The following is a 21,382-nucleotide window of genomic DNA, read 5'->3' on the forward strand; positions in this document are numbered from 1 at the left end:
CTCCTCTCCTCCTTCTTCAATCAAAACATGGGAAAAAATGAAAATCCCTCCACGCGCCCTAGTACACTAGATCACAAAGAGATGATATTCTCACACTCGGAATTGGGGTGTCTATAAGCCGGGTACAATAGCAGGGTCTTTCTTTCTGTGCACTCTCCACTCACTCCTGTTGGCCTGGGTATAATTCGGACGTTCCGTTCCGATCCGATCCGATCGCCCGCCCGTGTCGCTCTGGCGCTGGGCTGGGGAGAGTAGAAGCAAGAGGAGAGGAGAGGAGACGCACACGGATGGAGCAGGGAAGTGTGTGCGTGTGACCGTGTGCGTGTGTGTAGCGGTGCTCTGCCTGCAGTCGGCGGTGCGATCTGCTCCTGTGAGCGGCCCGGAGCAGAGCCAGGTGGCGGTGGGCGGGGTCGGAGGAGCAGTGAGTGAGTATAGGGTGCAGGGGCGTCACTAGGGGGGGGGGAAGTGGGACTGAGTTACTAGGGCCCAAGCCAAGGTGGTGGAGGGGGGCTTAATTATTGTATGCTTTAGCTATTGAAAAATGGCAGATATACAAGCTCACGTGGCGAGCTTGTAGATCTGCTATTTTTGAAAAGCCGTGAAAATGTGTGCAAATCTTTGAATATACCATAATGTATTTTTTAAGCGAACATTTGTGATGCAAATTCTGCTTCTGGGGCGTCCCTTGAATTAAATATTTTGAGATGGGGGTCCGTGGCCAAATACATATCATTTTGGGGGTCCTTCACATGAAAAGGTTTGAGCACCACTGACATAGAAACATAGTTAAAAAAAAGAAGAAAAAAGAAAAAAGAAAAACCAAAGACACAATTATTTTCCCGATTTAAAAAAAAATTGCAGATCTACAAGCTCGCAGCGCGGCACCGAGCTTGTAGATCTGCTATTTTTCAACAGTTTAGGTACCCACCCAGGGCCCAGAATTTGGTGCGACACCCCTGTTAGGGTGGGAGGGGAGGAGAGGAGAGGAGTGGAGAGAGGGTGAGGGGAGGTGAGCAGCTAGCATCTGCGTGTCCCTAAAAAACAGGTTGGGAGAAGAACATGCAGGGAGGAAGCCAGGAGGAGAGACGGGGTCAGGTCAAGTCCAAGTGTGTTTCACTGGACAATTAAGAAGAGGTCTATTATTATGGGCAAGACTGCTGATAATGTGGGCTCTATGGCCCCCTCCTCCACCTTTCTCCCTTTCTGTATCTATCTGACTCTCTGTCTCTCCATAGTTTTTTTCCAGGGGGGAAAACAAAAGTTACCTTTAAATATAAATCCATGCATGTCTCTTTGTCTATCTGTGCTGGTTATTATGTTGTTAAATTACAGTAAAATAACTACAAATGCAAAATCTAGCAAAATGGCCACTTTAACAAAGTATTATAATTATATTCTCCACAATTGTATTCTTCCCATCTATTCCCAGGTTCCGCAGGTCAGCTGCACAAGGTGCAATGCATTATTGTTAATTGTGGCACGTTTACTAACATGCTAAGTTTAGCTGCACTTGAACAAGCATTCCAGGCTGCCATATCCAGCCCAAGAAACCGTAGAAACCTGTGTAAAAAACTGTCAAAACTAGTTTTTTTTTTCAGACATAGAACCGTGTTATACAAAATGTAATGCCTCTTTTCCATGAGGACTCCCATCTTTGCCATACCCTAGCTTTTGCTGAACTGACGCCACTGATCTCTCCCTCTCCCTCTCCCTCTCCCACTCTCTCTCTCTCTCTCTCTCTCTCTCTCCCTCTCTCTCTCTGCAGAGAAAGCACAGACAGGCAGGCAGGCAGGCTGGCCTGCAGTAACCCAAGGCAAACACTTTCTCCCCACACCATCTGGAAGTCATCTCGCCCGCAGAGCCGGGGAGAGCGCAGAGCAGAAGCTCTCCGTTTACAGCTCTGGTACGATAACAACCAGTCAGTCCACATAGAGGAGGAGAGAGAGAGAGAGTTTACAGCTCTCTACCATAACAACCAGTCCACTAGAACAGTGGTTCTCAACCTGTGGGTCGGGACCCCCAGCAGTGTCCGCAAATGATCTTGGGGGGGTCCCCAGACGATTAACTTAATGTGCAACATTGTTTTCTCTCTCAACAGTAAACAAACCAACATAAAGTTTAAGTGTATAGAGGGTATCTCCACATTTCTAAAGTGACAATTTAAGGATGTCCTAATACCTCTAAAATGACAAATTAAACATTGGTCAAATTGTCAAATATTAGAGGCAGAAATTGTGAAAATAGCCGATCTACATGCTCACAAGTTGTGATCATGTAGAACGGCTATTTTCACAATAGAACCGTGTTATACAAAATGTAATGCCCGAACTCTTAACGCTCGTATAGGGGGGTCCCCAGTTAAAATATGGTTATTTTGGGGGTCGCGGCCTGAAAAGGTTAAGGACCACTGCACTAGAAGAGGAGAGAGAGCACGGCTGAACGCAGCCCTGCTCTTCTGGAAAGGCCTGGTGGGATGGAGGAACGTAGCCCTTTTATCACACTTATCGTTAATTAACATTGTGTCTCATTGGCGTTATTTCTAAATAACCACATAAATAAATACCAAGAATCTAAGACATTCCCTAAATTCGAAATCAAATGTTTTAAGAAGTAGTGGAAATAGCCGATCTACAAGCATCGCTATTTTCACTAGTTTGGCTTCCGGGAAAACGCCTTATTTCTCTTTTGGGTCTCGACCTGAAAAGTTTGGGAACCACTGCTTTAGATGACTGAGATTGGCATTAGGCCTATTCATCAACTGGAAAGGGCATCAACATATCCCCACCAGGCTGGGTGACCTATTACCCAGGACCGTGTATATGACGTGGTTTGCGGCCGCCAGGACCTAGCTGTGGAAGCTGCGGGGAGAATAGAGTTTCTACGACGTACAGTTCGGGTTTTCGCATTTTGTGCTGAGACGACGACCCCCCAGAACACAAGTGAATGCACGTTTGAATGTGCTGCGCTCTAGGCCCCCCAAAGTGTGAATAACATTTTGGATCAGTTGCCCTCATGGAGGTATTTTTTGTGGAAGAAAAAGGCCTTGCCGACTCATTTTGGAAGCCAATTACAGGCAAACAGTACTGAATATCAAAAAGCCGTTTGATGGTCATTGTCACATGACTCCCGAGACGCATGCACATGCATGCGAGCACGCACGCGTACACGCGAGCACACACATACACGCAAGCTCACGCACGTACATGCACATACTGTACACACGCACACACACTATGTAGAGAATGGCTGATCTATGAAGGACAGATGGAAACTATTTTGGCATACAGGTGGTAGGGGCTTCACTGACAAAGTCTGCTCAACTGGCTTTAGTGTTTCCATACGGACAACATCTATGGCAAAAGGCATCACGTAAATAGAAACTGTGCTTTGGAAAGTGTACTTTAGATGAACGAGACGCTGTCGGGCAGAAACCTCTTATCTCCATATTTGTAACTCTTTGTTTCTTTTTGTAAATTAACGCTTCTTTGGGCACACCAATTAGTCCAGGCAAACTAGCGTTTTACGAGAAAGTAATTGTAAAATAATTTTTTTCTTCACAGACCTTTTCTATAAGGTCTCCAGAACAACATACTAAAAGTCCAAAGAAATCCCAGTTGCGGAAATAAGTTTAATTGACATTAATCCAAGACTTACTATACACTACACTATAAAGGCAAAAATGACTCCCAAAAAAATCTGCTTTAAGTGGGATGTGAGGGGTCAAACTAGGGGTTATTAATTATTCTGAATCCATTGCAAGCATTTGTTTTGCATGAAAAACATTCCTTGGGCTAAAAACGGACCCCAAAAGGCTGTGAAAATTGATGACTCATCACTAAACCATCGTATTGTGGGGTCATTTCTTGCCCAAGGAATGTTTTTCATGCCAAACAAATGCTTGCAATGGATTCAGAATAATTAATAACCCCTAGTTTGACCCCTCACATCCCACTTAAAGCAGATTTTTTGGGAGTCATTTTTGCCTTTATAGTGTAGTGTATAGTAAGTCTTGGATTAATGTCAATTAAACATATTTCCGCAACTGGGATTTCTTAGGACTTTTAGTATGTTGTTCTGGAGACCTTATAGAAAAGGTCTGTGAAGAAAAAAATTCTTTTACAATTACTTTCTGTTTTGGGTCCAAAGTGAGTCATCCATCACTATATTCTTGGTGAGAGTGCATGTATTTTTTTTACACGGGAGAACCAACCAGCAATCACCGCTTTTCAAAACACGCTGCAGCAACTACAGTCATTGATGTCCAGGGGTGTCACACCAAATTCTGGGCCCTGGGGACAGGGATTCACTGCGGGCCCCCCATGAATTTTCTTCATAGGGGGAGGGGGTTTAACCCATTTAGACATTACGCATTATTTTGTGCTTCAACTATTGAAAACTAGCAGATATACAAGCTCACAGCATGGCACCAGGTGCCGCGCTTGTACTGTAGATCTGCTATTTTTGAAAAATATGAAATATTATATATTGAAGAATATTTCAAATTCTTTGAAAAACCTATGTTTCCCATCTCAAAATAATTAGTTCCAGGGACCCCCCAGAAGCAATTTGTTTAGTTTACAAATGTACATATATTCAAAGATTTGCACACATTTTCACGACTTTTCAAAAATAGCAGATCTACAAGCTCGCAGTGGGGCACTCGGTGCCGCGCTGTGAGCTTGTAGATCTGATATTTTTCAATAGCTAAAGCATAAAATAATTAAGGCCCCTCCACTACGGGCCCTAGTAACTCAGTCCCACTTTTCCCTCCCTTGCGAGGCCCCTGTTGATGTCCAATGACACGAGGGCGGCGAGGTCAAGTCTTGGCATGATGTCATCTCTTCATGGGAACAGATTTTGCGCCAGTGATAAATACAGTCTGTAAAGTTCCCCCCGTCCAAACGGCTGGCCGCCGGCCCAGGGAACCAGTCAATTGACTTTACAATCCAATAACGTCAAGTCATTCCCTTTTAAGCTTATTCTTTTCGCAGTCCGCTCCTGCTTTATTGTACAGGGCAGTGGAGGATGCCAAGAACATAGTTCACCGGCCACATTTGAACCGTGGGTTTGTGAGGAGTGTCCGTGCTCAATGTGGTATATGTGCACACGCCAAGGTTATCAGAGTTAACTACATCTAAGAAAATAACTAAAACAACAATTAGATGAGATCAGAATGATTCTGATGCTAGTGTCATGTCAGTATCATGGTCAATATCATGTCAGTATCATGGTCAATATCATGTCAGTATCAGGGTCAGTGTCATGGTCAGTATCATGGTCAGTATCATGGTCAGTATCACGGTCAGTATCATGTCAATATCATGGTCAGTACCATATCATTATCATGAGCAGTAGGCTATCATGTCAATATCATGTCAGTATCATGGTCAGTAGGCTATCATGTCAATATCATGTCAGTATCATGGTCATTATCATGGTCAGTATAGTGGTCAGTACCATATCATTATCATGGGCAGTAGGCTATCATGCCAAAATCATGTCAGTATCATGGTTAGTCATGATCAGTAAGTCAATGACATTAGCCGTGACATACTGTATCTGTGACGTACGACTCCAAATTAGGGCATGGTTTCAGCCCGATCAGAGACCCATTGACTTCCGTTATGAGATCAAAGTTAAATATTTCAGCATAAAATATCTTTATTTTGCAATAAAACATAATACATAAATAAATTAATAAATCAATTGTGAAGGTACTTCTGTAGCCTACTGGCGGCGTGCGAGTTCTGGCACTCATCGGTTCGGTGGTTTGCTAGATTAGCCCCTGACACGCACGCACGCACGCACGCACACGCACACGCACACACACACACACACGCACGCACACACACAAAGAGAGAGAGACTTCTGCAGAGCCACGCTGTAAAAATCTGTCAGTCTCTAAACGTTATTTAATTTGACTCAGATGATGCATCACTGCATTTCTGTTGACATACAGTATATTACTCTCTCTCTCTCCCCCTCTCTCTCTCTCTCTCTCTGTATGTAAAAGCATCCAGTAATTAATTAGCTTTCCATCGACACAGTTTTCATTGTTCTCCTCCCTATGCATTCTCTGTGGGGGGAAAATGATGCCATTAAATGGCAATTGTTTGCAATAGTGTCATTGTGGGTTTCTCTCTCTCTTTGCTCCCTATCTCCATGTGTGACTGTCATCTCCTCCTTGTCATGTTGGAGAGCATGTTGGCTTGGCATTGTGCTCTCACAGGAGAACCTGTGAGGATGACATAGACTTTGACTGTCACAGGGCTCAATGCAAGGCCTCTCTGCACGCTCCACCATCCGCTTCTGTTCCTGCAGCTCCTTTTGTTGATGGCTGACACAGATGACAGGCCACGCAAGAGCAACTTGAGACATGCTGAAATCAGCTAGAGGAAGAGAGGGAAGGAGGGAGAGAGAGAGAGAGAGAGAGAGAGAGAGAGAGAGAGAGAGAGAGAGAGAGAGAGACTTAAAACTATAGTGTCTCTATTCTGGGGGCGAACATTCGGGCGAAAACAGCCAATCTGTGTCTGTGTCTGTGTGTGCGCGCGCATGCGCGCGCGCGCGCGCGCGTGCGTGTGTGTGTGTGTGTGTGTGTGTGTGCGTGCGTGTATATAATGTGTCCATTGATATGTGTTACATACAAAGAATAAGATAAGATGTTTATTTGTCACTGTATGAAACATACAACGAAATGTTGTTTAGTGCACACATAACAACAGCATCAACAAAGAAAATAGATAAATAAATACACTGATAGAGCAACATAATGCCATAAACCAATGTTTCTCAAACCTTTACATTTCAAGGTCTCCCCAACTCTGACAGTGTACAAATGGAAACACATTTTTGGTTCCATTTGTACATCTCCTGAATGTGTATGAAGACAGAGACTGCCAGTGTTGTTACAACTATTATATTTGTCAGTTTAGAGTGAAGTTCTAACTTCCTCTCGTGAGGGGCTCACGCGAAGTGACTTTGGCCCTGCGACAACCCGAGACATTACATTTCACATCCAAACCTGCAAGTCTAAGTCTGATTTGTCCTTTTTAGTGTTGGATGTGGTTCCATAAGTCATCGTCAACTTGCCGTTAGCATTAGAAATGTTTCGGTTGGAAGGCAGCAATCAGAATTCGATGGGTCCAGTGCCATTTAAAAGAGAAAATGAGTGCAGATAAGAACTGCTGCGCAAGTCTGCATTGTCACACACACATATCGTTGTAGTCGGGTGGAAGCCTTGTATGTCCAAAACCATCCGTTTCTGCCCAACAGTGACGATATACGTAATGGTTTGTGTTGTGTGACATCAGACCAGGGCTCAGGCTATATAAAGCAATGATACATTGTAGTCTGTAGTCAGGCTTAAGAGAGGGAAAGACGACCCGGAGAGACAGACAGAAGGACAGACAGTGAGACAGATAGAAAGGAATAGAACAAGAGAGATGGTGTTCTGCACAGAGTCCCTGAATTATGGCCAGAGATCACTGCAGGAAAGGCGCCAAGCTCATTCTGCTGTACCAGTGGGGGACAAGGTCTACAACTTTGGAGGATTCCATATCGGGCAGACGCACGACACGGATCAGATGGAGGTGCAGGTCTTAAACACAGTGTCTTTATGCTGGATGACGTTGCCTCCAGTGACGGCCGGAACAGGGGAACGTCTCTCTGAGGTCCCCTCCAAGCACTGGGGCCACAACGCTGTGCTGATAGAGGACACCGTCTACATCTGGGGAGGGGTGGTGAAAGCTAAGACGACTGCGATTGACAACCAGGTTGAAGTCAAGGGAAACTACTGGGACAACACTCTTTACGCATTTGACGTCACCACCCACCGATGGCATGTGCCCAAGATTCACGGGACTGTTCCACTGGGGAAGTGGTTTCACTCAGCCTGCGCCTTGAGGAAGGCCATGTATATCCATGGGGGATTCAACCCGTTGACTGGATACACGAATAACATCTGCAAGTTGGACACCATCACAATGGTCTGGTCTTTAATTGACGCCGGAGGCAATCCACCGCCAGGCTCTTCGTATCACTCTGCCACCATCATTGGGACCCAGATGTTTGTATTTGGGGGTCGAAAGCATCAGGAGGACTACCAAAACTACATCAGAGTGTTTGACACAGAGACCAACTCTTGGCTGCGCACGCCTCCCGCGCAGCTTTGTCCACGGCAACTTGGGCGACATGCAGCCTTTGCCTACAACGGAGAGGTGTACATAGTTGGCAGCTTCGCCTCTGGTCTGAGCCGGCGCTTCAACGATGTGTGGAAATTCATTCCAGAGACCTTCTCCTGGAAGATGGTCGAGGCCAAGGGGAACAGTCCAGATCGGCTGTGTAATTTTTGCTGTTGCACGGTGGGAGATTGTGTCTTCCTCTTTGGATACAACACCCAGGCACAATCCACCTTACAGATCGTACACTTGATAAGTCCCAGCCTGAAGATACTCTGCAAGCTAGCGGTTGTTAAGTACGGTCTGGAGCAGTCTGGACTCCCCCACAACATCAGGTGGGAACTGGCACACAAACGATAATAACAGTGGACAATTTTAAAAGAAACCAGCAAGCCACTAAAATGTTATAAATACACAAAACAAAAGAAAAGGAAAACTTTGTTTTCCCTTGAAGCAGTGCTCCAGGGTGCACCTATTTTGGGAGCATGTGCTCCCAGAAATCGGTCCAGTGCACCTTCATTTAGCAGGTCTGTCCACATGTGCGTATTTGTGGATGTACCTAAATGATATGCTGGTGCATTAAAACCATTCCTTCTTCTTTCTGAAGCCTATCATAATAACGAATAAACTAAATATCTCATTATATTTCACACCCTCACACTCAACCTTTGACAGCACAATCATCAGTGCATTTTGGAATCATGTCAATTTGTGTTTTCAGATGTTTAACCACTTGAACCGTCAATACTTATTAACATGACATTTCACTCTGTACTTAGTCTGCTCTTTTTCCCGTCTACACCGAAGCTCTCTGCAAAAAAATAGTCGATCTACAAGCTCACAAAACAAATGTATTTGGGTTCCCATGGGGGTAAATTCACAATAATTAACATTTTTGTCTTAGAAATTCGACCCCATGGTGTGAGTAATCAATAGCAAATAAGGCATTTGGGGGTGAACTACTCCTTTAAGGTGTGAGAACAAAAGGTGAGTTCTACCATGGGTTTAAGGTGAAAAGTGTCAGTACCGACCGCATAGCCTAGTCCACATGGTTGAGAATCACTGGTGTGTACTGCGGACTGGTGGTCCATGATCCAGGCCACCAAGCCGCGGCCCACCTCAGAGACATGCTGGGCCCCTGATTCAGCCTGGGAAAAAGAGTTGGAGAGGCCCTCATTGCGCGCTATAGAGAGAGAGATCTCTCTCTATAGCGCTGCTGCTACTCAAAGATTTGCCATTTCAGATCATGACAAGTGACAACAAGCCAGTGGGCCAATTACATGGGTTATATTTCGTCGTTGTCGGGTGGAAACCTTGTATGTCCAAAACCGTTTGTTTTGTATTTATCATTTTAAAAATGATTTAAACTAGTGAAAACAGCCGATCTACAAGCACACAACGCCTCGCACCGCGAGGCGTTGTGTGCTTGTAGATCTGCTGTTTTCACTACTTTTGTGCGACGGCCTTGTATGGTGAAGCAATGCTTTGCTTTGCGGAACTTGGAGATACAAGGTTTCTGCCCGACAGTGACGATTTACTTTGTTGGCCGCTCAGCCCCCAAAATGGAACGAAGGCCAACATTTTATTTATTTTTTTTTCCTAATGGCCGGCCGGGAATGAACCGGCCGTTCGGGAATTGTCCCGCTTTTCCCAATGGCCAGCACGTCCCCACAATACTTTTCCTTGAGTACAGTTTTTTGGCTACTCCATACCCACCTCTGCAGTTCACACCTACTGGTGCAACATCCTGTAAAGTGTGTGAATTCCAATGCAATATTCAGTGTTAATATTTAACGCCGTCGCTGCTGCGCTCTGCACATATCCTCTCGCAGTAAAAAACCTTCACTGTTAATTCAAAGATGATGATGTAAGTGATATGTTTTATTTTGTTGTTGCTTGAAACAAAAGGCATTTTGTTAGAAAGTTAAAGCGCTATAATTGCGATTGCAATCATTGCTGTGCAGTGTTTGTTCAGTAACAAGGGTCTTCCTGTCTCTCCAGATTACAGGCTATTTAGAAAAAAGTTCAGGTGGGACATTTATTGGATATCCTGTTATTGTTTTGTTTTTAAATGTTGTTGACTATATTTACTCTATGGACTCCATGTGTGTCTGGAATAAAGTTTGAATTGAATGGAATTATTTCATTCAATCAGGATAGAGAATGCATTAATCTGATTGGATTTTATAGTGTTCCAGTGCAAAGTTTGCTTGCTAATTTATTTGTGTCATCACTAAGAATTTCATAATATTAATGAAACCATTAAAATGTATACTTTCAGATGTAAAATTCAGATTTTCCTGCCATTAAACCTAAATGGTGTCCCTTTTTTGGGCATGTCATGATTGTCAAATGTCCATAGTCAACATCAAAAAAAGGAATATGCAATAATAGCATCAATAACATTGTCTATTTTCACTATTTTTCGGCTATGGCTGTTTGGTGGTCCAGGTCCTTGACATGGAAAAATGCCTGGCAACCCATGCATGTGTCAATGCAGGGCTATCTCTGTATTAGATTTGTTCTTCTGTAAATGGATGCCTTATACTTGTTCATACTAGTGTCACACAAAAATAGCAAACAGTAGCAGATCTACAAACTCGAAACGTGGCGCGAAGCGACACGTTTCGAGCTTGTAGATCTGCTACTGTTTGTTATTTTTTTATTTGAATCCTCAAAAGTAACCGGTTTGGGCAAATGATGGTTTCCACCCGACAGACGATATTCCTTCATCTCTGGGTCCCCCAATCTACACTGAGACGGTGTGTGTGTGTGTGTGTGTGCACGTGTGTGTGTGTGTGTGTGTGTGTGTGTGTGTGTGTGTGTGTGTGTGTGTGTGTGTGTGTGTGCGTGCGTGCGTGTGCGTGTGGGATCCTGCGGGGGCGCCGGGGCTCCCGGTTCCTTTGTGTCCCCTCGCGCGGCGCGTCCCCTCAGAGCGGGGCGGCCCATGACAATCACACGCAAACATCTTGATGGCCGGAGGCCCGAGGATGGGCGGTGAGGAAACCTGCAGGAGCAGCGATCTGTGTGTGTGTGTGTGTGTGTGTGTGTGTGTGTGTGTGTGTGTGTGTGTGTGTGTGCGTGTGTGTGGGTGTGTGTGTGTGTGTGTCCTCTGATAACGGTGTGCGAGAGCAGGAAACACACACTGCCTGTTTTTGCTGCAGGGGTTCCTGGAAGTTAGCTATCCCGTGTGTGTGTGTGTGTGTGTGTGTGTGTGTGTGTGTGTGTGTGTGTGTGTGTGTGTGTGTGTGTGTGTGTGTGTGTGTGTGTGTGTGAGCATGTGTGTGAGCGTGTGTGAGAGAGAGAAAGAGAGACATGGGCCGAACACATGCGTATACACACATGTACGTACGTATGTATGTACGTGCACGCAAACGCACTTGCGCGCACACACACACACACACACACACACACACACACACACACACACACACACACACACACACACACACACACACACACACACACACAGGATACCTCGCCTCTGAAAGGAAAAACGTGCTGTCGCTGATACATAGACTTGCGCACAGACAAGCAGACTTCCTGCATTTTCCCACCTACTGGGCGGCCACCTGCAAAACACACACACACGCACACACGCACACGCACGCACACACACACACACACACACACACACACACACACACACACACACACACACACACACACACACACCTCCCCGTAGATCCAGGGGGACAAGCAGACAAAGGCTGCGGGATGCCAATATAAGATGGTGGTTGACAGTAAACAAATGCCATTGGAGCCCCTGTAATGATCTGGCATGGGATCAACAGTGCCTGAGGCTAGCCACTTAGCATCAGCGCTGCTGCAACGCTAGAACAGCCATAGCCACTTAAACATCAACAATGCTGCAATGCTATAGACACTTAGCATCAACTATGCCAGGGGTTTTCAAAGTGGGTGACGGGGCACCCTGGGGTGCTGTGACAGCAGTCCAGGGGTGCCGCGAGATCATTTGATAATATTTCTAATTCATTTGGACACTTGAAAATGTTTTATTTTGTATAATTTTAAACTTGAAGTACAAGTTATTTTCAGTCAGTTCTAACCAAAATGGCTATTATCTCAACGTTTTCCTCGCAACATAATCACTAAAATATCGTCACTGTCAGGCAGAAACCTTGTATCTCCAAGTTTCAAATGTGTACGTCTTTTGCCCTGCTTCATCATACAAGACCGTCGCACAAAACTAGTGAAAACAGACGATCTACAAGCAAAGATCTGCTGTTTTCACTAGTTTAGTACATTTTATAGATGATAAATACAAAAATAACGGTTTTGGACATACAAGGTTTCCACTCGACAATGACGATATGCTTAGTATAAATATAAGGTGCTGGAAGTGAAAATTATAATGTAGGGGTGCCTCGGATTAAAAAAATATTCATGGGGTGCCCTGAGACAAAAAAGTTTGGGAACCCCTGAACTATGCTCACTCAGAGTGAGTAGAGTAGTGGTTCTCAAAGTGGGGTCTGGGGCCCCCCCATCAGGGGTCCTTGAATGGTTCCAGGAGTTCCCCATCAAAATCACTTGAACCACTTGAACCCGCATTGCGGCATTACTGATGCGTCCAGGAATGTGTTTTCTTGGCCTGGTGAGTCATTCTTAGAGGGAGGGCGAGTTCATTCTTAACCCTAGGATGCATGAGTGGGGTCAAAAACGACCCCAGGGGTTGTTATTCTTCAATATCTCTAAAATTAAAAGTTTAAATATTTTCATATTCCAGGTATTCCTCATAAAACATGTTTGTAACATGAGGCCATTTGCATTTTTTTCATTCCTTTCATTAATTTTAAGAAATTGCAGTTTTTGTATCACTACCCCACTCTTCCATGTGTGGGGTCAAAAATGACCCCAATTAAAATCAATGCATTTTTGCAATAAACTACTTTGCTCTCACAGATAACTCTGCCATACTTTTGCCTAGCAACGTGATTTCAACGTTAAAATGCTCACACGACTTGGGCCTTTTATCCGCCAATAGGGACGAGCTGTAATTGTTGAAGCCCCGCCCCCTCTGTCTACTAAACGCGTGCAGCAGCTGTCACACTTTGCTGTCACACTTTGCTCTCACACGTAACTCTGGCATACTTTTGCGTAGCAACGTGATTTCAACTTTAAAACGCTCACACGACTTGGCACTTTTTCCGGCCAATAGGGACGAGCTGTAATTGTTGAAGCTCCGCCCCCCCCTGTCTTCCTATTGGCTGGGCTTTAAACAGCCATAACTCCAGTTCGCAGCATGGTACCGTCTCGAAATTTGGTGTCTGGACTTAGACCGCCATAGGGATGAGTTGCAATTGTTGAAGCCACGCCCCCTCTTCCCTCCTATTGGCTGGGCTTTAAACATCCATAACTCCAGTTTGCAGCATTGTAGGGTCTCGGAACTTGGTGTCTGGACTTAGACAGCCAATATGGACGAGCTGTAATTGTTGAAGCCCCACCCCCTCTCACAAGTCTGTTGTTTCCACCCGCCCTGACGGTCACTTCTCGCCCTTAGGGCGTCTTACTGGTAATAGTAGTAGTAATAAAAGTAGTAATAGTGTAATAGTAGTAATAATAGTTGCGACCGTAGATCGCAAGTTTAGTATGTGAACGTCACAGCTTGTCCGTATGTATGTATGTATCTCTGTCACGCCTGACACCGCTCTGGCTTCACGCTCTGGCTTCACTATGATGTCACACTAACAGAATTCCTTTTATGCCCATACATGGAGTTCCTGATGTCATTAATATTAAGCCCATATCTAACAGGACTTCATATGGGAATACCCATACATGGAGACCACATCAGCCACATACCACACTAACAGAATCCATATATGGCCAAGACAGAAGGCCAAGACATCCCATATCTGTGTAGCTGGTTCTACAGACAGGGATATCCATGTATGGGCATAAAAACGATTAGTGTGACATCACAGTGAAGCCAGAGCGGCAAACACATTCTGTTAGAGTGGTTCCCCTGACATCACAGTGACATCAGAGCAAGATGTCAGAGTGACAAACCCATAGAACCACAGTGTCAGGCGTGACAGAGATACATACATACATACATACATACAAGCTGTGACCGTTCACATACTAAACTTGCGACCTACGGTCGCAACTATTATTACTAATATTACTACTGCTACTACTACTATTACTACTACTATTACTACTATTACCACTACTATTACCAGTAAGACACCCTATGGGCGAGAAGCGACCGTCAGGGCAGGTGGAAACAACAGACTTGTAAGAGGGGGCGGGGCTCCAACAATTACAGCTCGTCCATATGGACAGGTTTCTGGTCCACGTTACACTGATAAGAACTAGATGCGTGCGTATGCGCGTGTCCCCAAAACAACAGGTTTGGGGATTGGACGGAATTGATTACATGATACAGTTACCTGTGCATTTAGTCTCAATGTTTGTAAACAAGAAACCCGTCTATTGGCTGTCTAAATCCAGACACCACATTTGAGACAGTACCATGCTGCAAAATGGAGTTATGGCTGTTTAAAGCCCAGCCAATAGGAGGAAAGAGGGGGCGGGGCTTCAACAATTGCAGCTCATCCCTATGGTGGTCTAAGTCCGGACACCAAGTTTCAAGACGGTACCATGCTGCGAACTGGAGTAATGGCTGTTTAAAGCCCAGCCAATAGGAAGACAGGGGGGCGGGGCTTCAACAATTACAGTTTGTCCCTATTGGCCGGAAAAAGTGTCAAGTCTTGTGAGCGTATTAAAGTTGAAATCACGTTGCTACGCAAAAGTATGCCAGAGTTACGTGTGAGAGAAAAGTGTGAGAGCAAAGTGTGACAGCTGCTGCACGCGTTTAGTAGACAGAGGGGGCGGGGCATCAACAATGACAGCTTGTCCCTATTGGCAGAAAAAAGGCCCAAGTCGTGTGAGTGTTTTAAAGTTGAAATCACTTTGCTAGGCAAAAGTATGGCAGAGTTATGTGTGAGAGCAAGTAGTTTATTGAAAAAACACATTGATTTTAATTGGGGTCATTTTTGACCCCACTCATGGAAGAGTGTAGGTATTGGTTGGTCATGCATCCAAGGGTTAAGGAAAAGTGTGATAATTGCACAATATGATGTGTAGCTTAGTGCTTCCCTGAAGCAGTAGTTCTCAACAGCAGTCCTGCAACGTCCTTTATGCATTTGATGTCGGCCCCCTGCAGCCTCCCACACATGGTCCAAGCCCGTGGTTTCCGGGAATGTTCCGGGGGAGAGGTTCGGCCACTCAGCCTGTGTCTTGGGGAAGGCCATTTATATCTATGGAGGATGGAGCCGACTCAATGCATACACTAATGACATGCATACGTTGGACGCCGCCACAATGGTTTGGTCTTTAATTAACACCAGAGCCACTCCAGCACGTAATTCAGCCACCATCATCGGGAAAAGGATGTTTGTATTTGGGGGCTCAGGGGGCCCGATCCATAATTACAGCGATGTCAGAGTGTTTGACACAGAGAAACACTGCTGGGAGACCAGGCCTTCTGCACCTCTTTTTCATCCTTTGCCTATTTGGTGGCTACATGTTTCCGAATGCCAGTGGTCTTTGGAAGTTCAATCCAGCGACCTTCTTCTGGAAGAAGATTGAACCCAAGGGCAAAGGCACGTCTATTATGACTTTCGTCTTCTGTTGCATGGTGGGATATTGTATCATCGCCTTTGGAGGACGAGAGGTCACATCTGTTCCAGCGACCGAGGTGTCTGACCCAGGCTACCGCATGTGCATCTTGGCCCTAAGTCCTAGTCTGAAAACATTATGCAAGTTAACATTTGTTGAGTACGGTTTGGAGCAGTCTGGACTCCCACACAATATCAGGTGGGAACTGGCAGCCATGACTACCAACAGCAACAGATGGCAACGGCAGAGAACCGTCTCCAGACAACAGAATTTTTGATCCACTCCATTCTGAAAGAGGGGAAAATTTGACTTTTTTTTTAGCGGTGCTCGTGGAAGGAGCCAAGCTAAGAATTGTTTAATTACATTTTGATAAGTGATCTCATAAACGACTATTCGAATAGTCGAATATTCGTTTACATCCCTACTCCATATATGGGTATAAAAGGGATAAGCACAAGTGTCATGGGACACTTAAAGATGTAGAGGTATTGGCCAGGTCCATATATGGAGATCTAGGTGATGATCCAGACGTCTCCATGCATGGCTAGCCGGGGTTTGATGAGGTCAGTGTTCTGATCTTCATTATATGGAGATCCAGGTGATGATAGTCAGCTCCACATATGGAATCCATGTGTTGTACCAACTTTCTGTCTTTTGGCCATATGGAGCGTGACATGAGGCGTGACTGACTGACTGACGCACGGGAGCTGCAGCTTTTCATAGTAAAGATGTGACAAATGGAAATGCTACGTTCCTCTTGCTTGTCAGTTAGTTAAGTCTCTTCTTTTTACTGTTCCAACATGGCCGGACGCCTGGGGTGTGGGGGGTGGGGGGTGATGGAGGGGGAATGAAGGAGGGATGAATTAATTTGCCGAGACGGAACTTGTGTTTGAACAACTGGAAGTGCACTCAGCGGACTGAGAGCTTTAAAACACACTAACTGTACAAGGGAGGCATCCGCTTTCAACGGCACAGACAGATTAGGAAGCCAGATATATGACACATGAGCTGGAGTAGAAGACAGTCTCAGCTTTTCAAATAGTAGCTTGAGTGTTAAAGTTGGTTCTTTGTTTGATCATTGTTTGTGTGAATTGTTATGTTGGTGAATTGTTTATGTCAAACAAAATGGAAAAGGGTCCTGTAAGTCCATATGGGCTGGGCTTTAATAAAGAAAACATCACACCCAATGTGAAGTGAGCGGTGGTCGTGCTTGCATAACGTCTTCAATTGGTAATTGGTGATGTAATACAGGCTACACACACGCACATTGTTATGGCAAAACGCTGAGGAAAACACATTGCTATGGCAAAGCGCTGAGGAAAAGTGGCTACAGATAGTGGCTACAGATGATTGGTGATGTAATATGATGTAATATGGCTACACACACACACACACACACACACACACACACACACACACACACACACACACACACACACACACACACACATATATTGCTATGGCAAAACGCTGAGGAAAAGTGGCTACAGATAGTGGCTACAGATAATTGGTGATGTAATATGATGTAATATGGCTACACACACACACACACACACACACACACACACACACACACACACACACATATTGCTATGGCAAAACGCTGAGGAAAACACATTGCTATGGCAAAACGCTGAGGAAAAGTGGCTACAGACCCACGCACAGCCACTCTTAGGAGCGGTTTACCACCGCTCAAAATCAATCAATCAATCATATAATATCAGGGGTTCTGAACCTTTGTTTTGGATTGCAAGCTTCTCCTGTTCGATATTCATCAGGCCACAGACCCTCATTTTATAGCATTATTCTTTTATCTCTGGGACCTCCAATCTGTAAAAACAATTTATAATTTAAGCATTTAGCAGACACTCTTAATCCAGAGCGACTTGCAATAAGCAAGGTAACAAGCACAATAAGAAAGGTAAACATCGATACATCAAATGCATAGAAATAGTAACCTAAGATAAAATGTAAGTAGACCAAGCACCTATTCAGTACAAAACAATATCTACAGTATCAAAAACTAAATCCTCAGTATTCATTTAATCCTGACCAAAAGCGATCCATACGTCTCCATTTGCCGCTATACTGTATGAAACAGCACAGAGGGCATTCTCTTCCCTGCTCTTTGTAATATACCTTTCCGGCTTGCCTTGCTAACGTCTTTATTTATAATCAATTCAGATGAGGATAATAATGATTCCTCCTCGGTGCCTCCATCTTGCTGTTGACGAAAGGGCGAGCGCATGCAGGCGAGTTCTTCTATGGACGTACGGTAAGCGTCTTGGTGCGCGAAGAAAGTAATTAACCACCTCGCATCGCTCCTTTGTCTCAGGAAACAACGCGGCCCTCTCCACTCGACGCCGCCGGTCGAATCGCTTCGAACAAAGAGTATGTGTCTCACTGTCATCACAACAGCGACGACAAGACAGCGAATGATTATTTTATTTTTCAATCTCTCTGCAACTGTAGACTGCAGTGATGTTATGCTCACATACGGTAATCCCACTCACAACGCGTCACAACGCATCACATTGTGAGCTAACTGTTTGATGTACAAAAGAAAAAGGGGCGTTTAGAAATATGTAACCATGAAAAGTATTAACTACCGTTGTTTCCTATTGAGATTGGCATATTTCACCCAGGTTTTTTCATATCACTCACGTCACTTTGTCTGCTGACCTCACTCAGTAACGAAATAAACAGGAAATATACAAACATAAATTCACAGGAGGCAAGCAGTGATCATCCCATGATGTGCACTGCAATGTAGTTTCAAATGCACTACATTGCTGGCGTTTTTTTCACAGTGAAAAAAATAAGAAGATACGTATGACATGTGTGAATCTGGGCGGCTTGCCACAGGAAATGTGCCAAGCTCAATAGGGAACAACGGTAGCTTGTATAACTATAATACTAACTACATTCAATCCATTGAAACACAGGTTATTTTATCTTTTATATTGAACAGGGCTCCCTTCCATTCCATTGAGTTTTCTGATCTCAATGGAAATCATGTATAGATGAAGGTTAAATGAAATAATATTTCTTGAAAAGTAATAGTTTTGGACATACTGTATGGACATAGAAGGTTTTCCACCCAATGGTGACGACATACTATACATTGACTATACTCACGGGTCAAAGATGATGAATGGACATGCAGTGCCTTCCTGTAACTGTGAAACTTCGGCACTCAGGTTCCACGGCTTCCACGTACATGTACAGAAACTTGGGAGCAGTAGCCTTGCTTTTTCTGAGACATAATTGTCTCGTCTGGCCCGCCACAGGCGACGGATAGACACTGAAGAGCGCAGCGACTGTTGCTATCATCATCATCATCATCACGACGGGTTTTTGAACAGGGGAAGACTTCCACCGAAGCGACTCTTTTCGTATGTTGGATCCATCACTCCTCGCCGCCCGGGGGAATACCCACGCCAGGCACGTGCACACGTAGACATCAAAGGGGGCTCGTCTGGCCCTGCCCTTTTACCCATCTGTAAAAAAGTGCCCTCTCCAGACCATGAATGCAGTTTTTACTATGGTGAAAGAGATGTAAATGTCCTCTTTCCATGCCATACCTGAAGGCAGCATTCAAGAGAATTGACTTGTCCAAACTCACAATTGACTACATACTCACGGGTCAAAGACATAAGTGAATGGACATGCAGTGCATTCCTGTAACTGTGAAACTTGGAGGTCTGCTATTTTCAATATTTTCCACCAAAAGGCCCTTTTAGAAATGTCAGCCCCTGCCTCTCTAACACTCTCTGCCCGTCCCTGACCCACGCCTCAGGTACTGATGGGGCGGGCGGTGGGTGCAATCCAGAGCCCAGGTCTGGGGGTTCCTTGGCTATGGAGTGCAGGCAACAAAACTACAGTATTAAAGTAGCCTACATTAAATCAATACTGTACTTAGGTACAATTTTGAGGTGATTTTTACTTGTATATTTACTAGTATTTCCAATGTTCAATACTTTTACTTCTACTCCACTAAATCTCAGAGGCAAATACTTTTGGTTTTGCTCCACTACAATTATTTGGAAACCTCTGAAATGTGACATTACACGTGTATTGCGTACTTCTAACTTTTGGTAGGCTACGTCAGTATATTTTGATATGTCAGACATTTAAATACAGGACTTGGATTATTATGTTATTGATACTTTTGCATTATGGTATTTGAAATGTTACTTGTTTTACTCTCTAAATTTAAACATGAGTACTTCTTCCATCTCTGAAGACATGAGAGGAGAGAGAGAGAGAGAGAGAGAGAGAGAGAGAGAGAGAGAGAGAGAGAGAGATGATATTAGAAAATGAGAGAGGAGAACAGATGAGAGACACACTGGGGAGTGTGCAACAGAGAGAGGGAATGCAATTAGGCGTGTGCGTGTGCGATGGATCGTAAGGAGAGAGTGTGTCTGGTGGGTGATGTGCACCCGCTTCTGCAGGGCCGCGTCGTGTTTCTGAGAGCGCATAGACCCGTGCACTCGCCGCCACACAATAAGAATGCACGAGTGTGCACGCGCGTGTCACAGTGATTGGCGGCGGGCAGTGGCGTCAGTTCAGAAAAAGCTAAGGTATTGCAACATGACTGGTGTCTTGCACGCGCGCGCGTGCAAGACACCAGTCATGTTGCCATACCTTAGCAACAGGCATGATACATTTATTTTAAGAAGTACATTTTATTTTTTTCCCCTGTTTCTACATTTTCTTGGGCTGGATATGGCAGCCTGGAACGGTTGTTCAAGTGCAACTAAACTTGGCATGTTAGTAAACGTGCCAAAAGTAACAATAATGCATTGTAACTGTGCAGCTGACCTGCGGAACCTGGGAATATACCATTCTGTCAAGGTGGGGAGAATACAAGTGTGGAGAATAATTATAATACCTTGTTAAAGTGACCATTTTGTTAAATTTTGCATTTGTAGTTATTTTACTGTAATCTAACAACATAATAACCAGCAAGACAAAGAGACATTCATGGATTTATATTTAAAAGTAACTTTTATTTCCCCCCCTGGACCCAGGGTATGGCAGCTGCATACCCCTGCCATACCCAATTGACGCTCCTGGCGGCGGGAACTTCTGGCGCCATCCATCAAGGCTTCGGCCCGGCTCACCGCGTCTGCCTCGTTCCCAGACCCCCCCCCCCCCCCCCCTCTCGCTTGCTAACCCCCCCACCCTCTCTCCCACCCCTCCCCGATCGACTTCCCCCGAATTACTGTGGGCCAGATGGCCCATCGCCGCCGCTCGCGCCGCTTTACGCACCTGATATGAAGCTATCCATCATCCCGTAATGACCGCGCCGTGGCGGACCCCGCAGCTGCGGCCCCCCCTGACACCGGCGACGGGCACCGGTGGGCATCGGGGGAGGGACGTGGGGGACCGGGGGTTGGATAGTGGCAGAGCGGCACGCAGCCTCATTGCCTCCCTCCGTTCCCTGATGGACTGGTGCCGGAGTGCAGTGAGGGTGGGCATGGGACAGTGATTTACAACCGTTTTTCCCCCTAACCGCTCCTACATCTGGCTTTGTGTGTATGTATGTATGTACC

General features: G+C 45.1%; 1 protein-coding gene across 1 annotated transcript; it reads left to right on the forward strand.

Moving 5' to 3' along the window:
- Positions 1–7,442: 7,442 nt before the first annotated feature.
- LOC308292916 (kelch domain-containing protein 3-like) lies at positions 7,443–9,319 on the forward strand (the record flags this gene model as incomplete). Its single annotated transcript, XM_080735340.1, has 3 exons — positions 7,443–7,985; positions 8,088–8,478; positions 9,276–9,319. 3 exons carry the CDS (start codon positions 7,443–7,445, stop codon positions 9,317–9,319), a joined length of 978 nt encoding a protein of 325 aa, XP_080591466.1.
- Between the last annotated feature and the right edge of the window lie 12,063 nt (positions 9,320–21,382).

The sequence above is a fragment of the Nannobrachium achirus genome (assembly GCF_963921795.1).
Source record: "Nannobrachium achirus genome assembly, chromosome: 10".
NCBI classification, from domain to species: Eukaryota; Metazoa; Chordata; class Actinopteri; order Myctophiformes; family Myctophidae; genus Nannobrachium; species Nannobrachium achirus.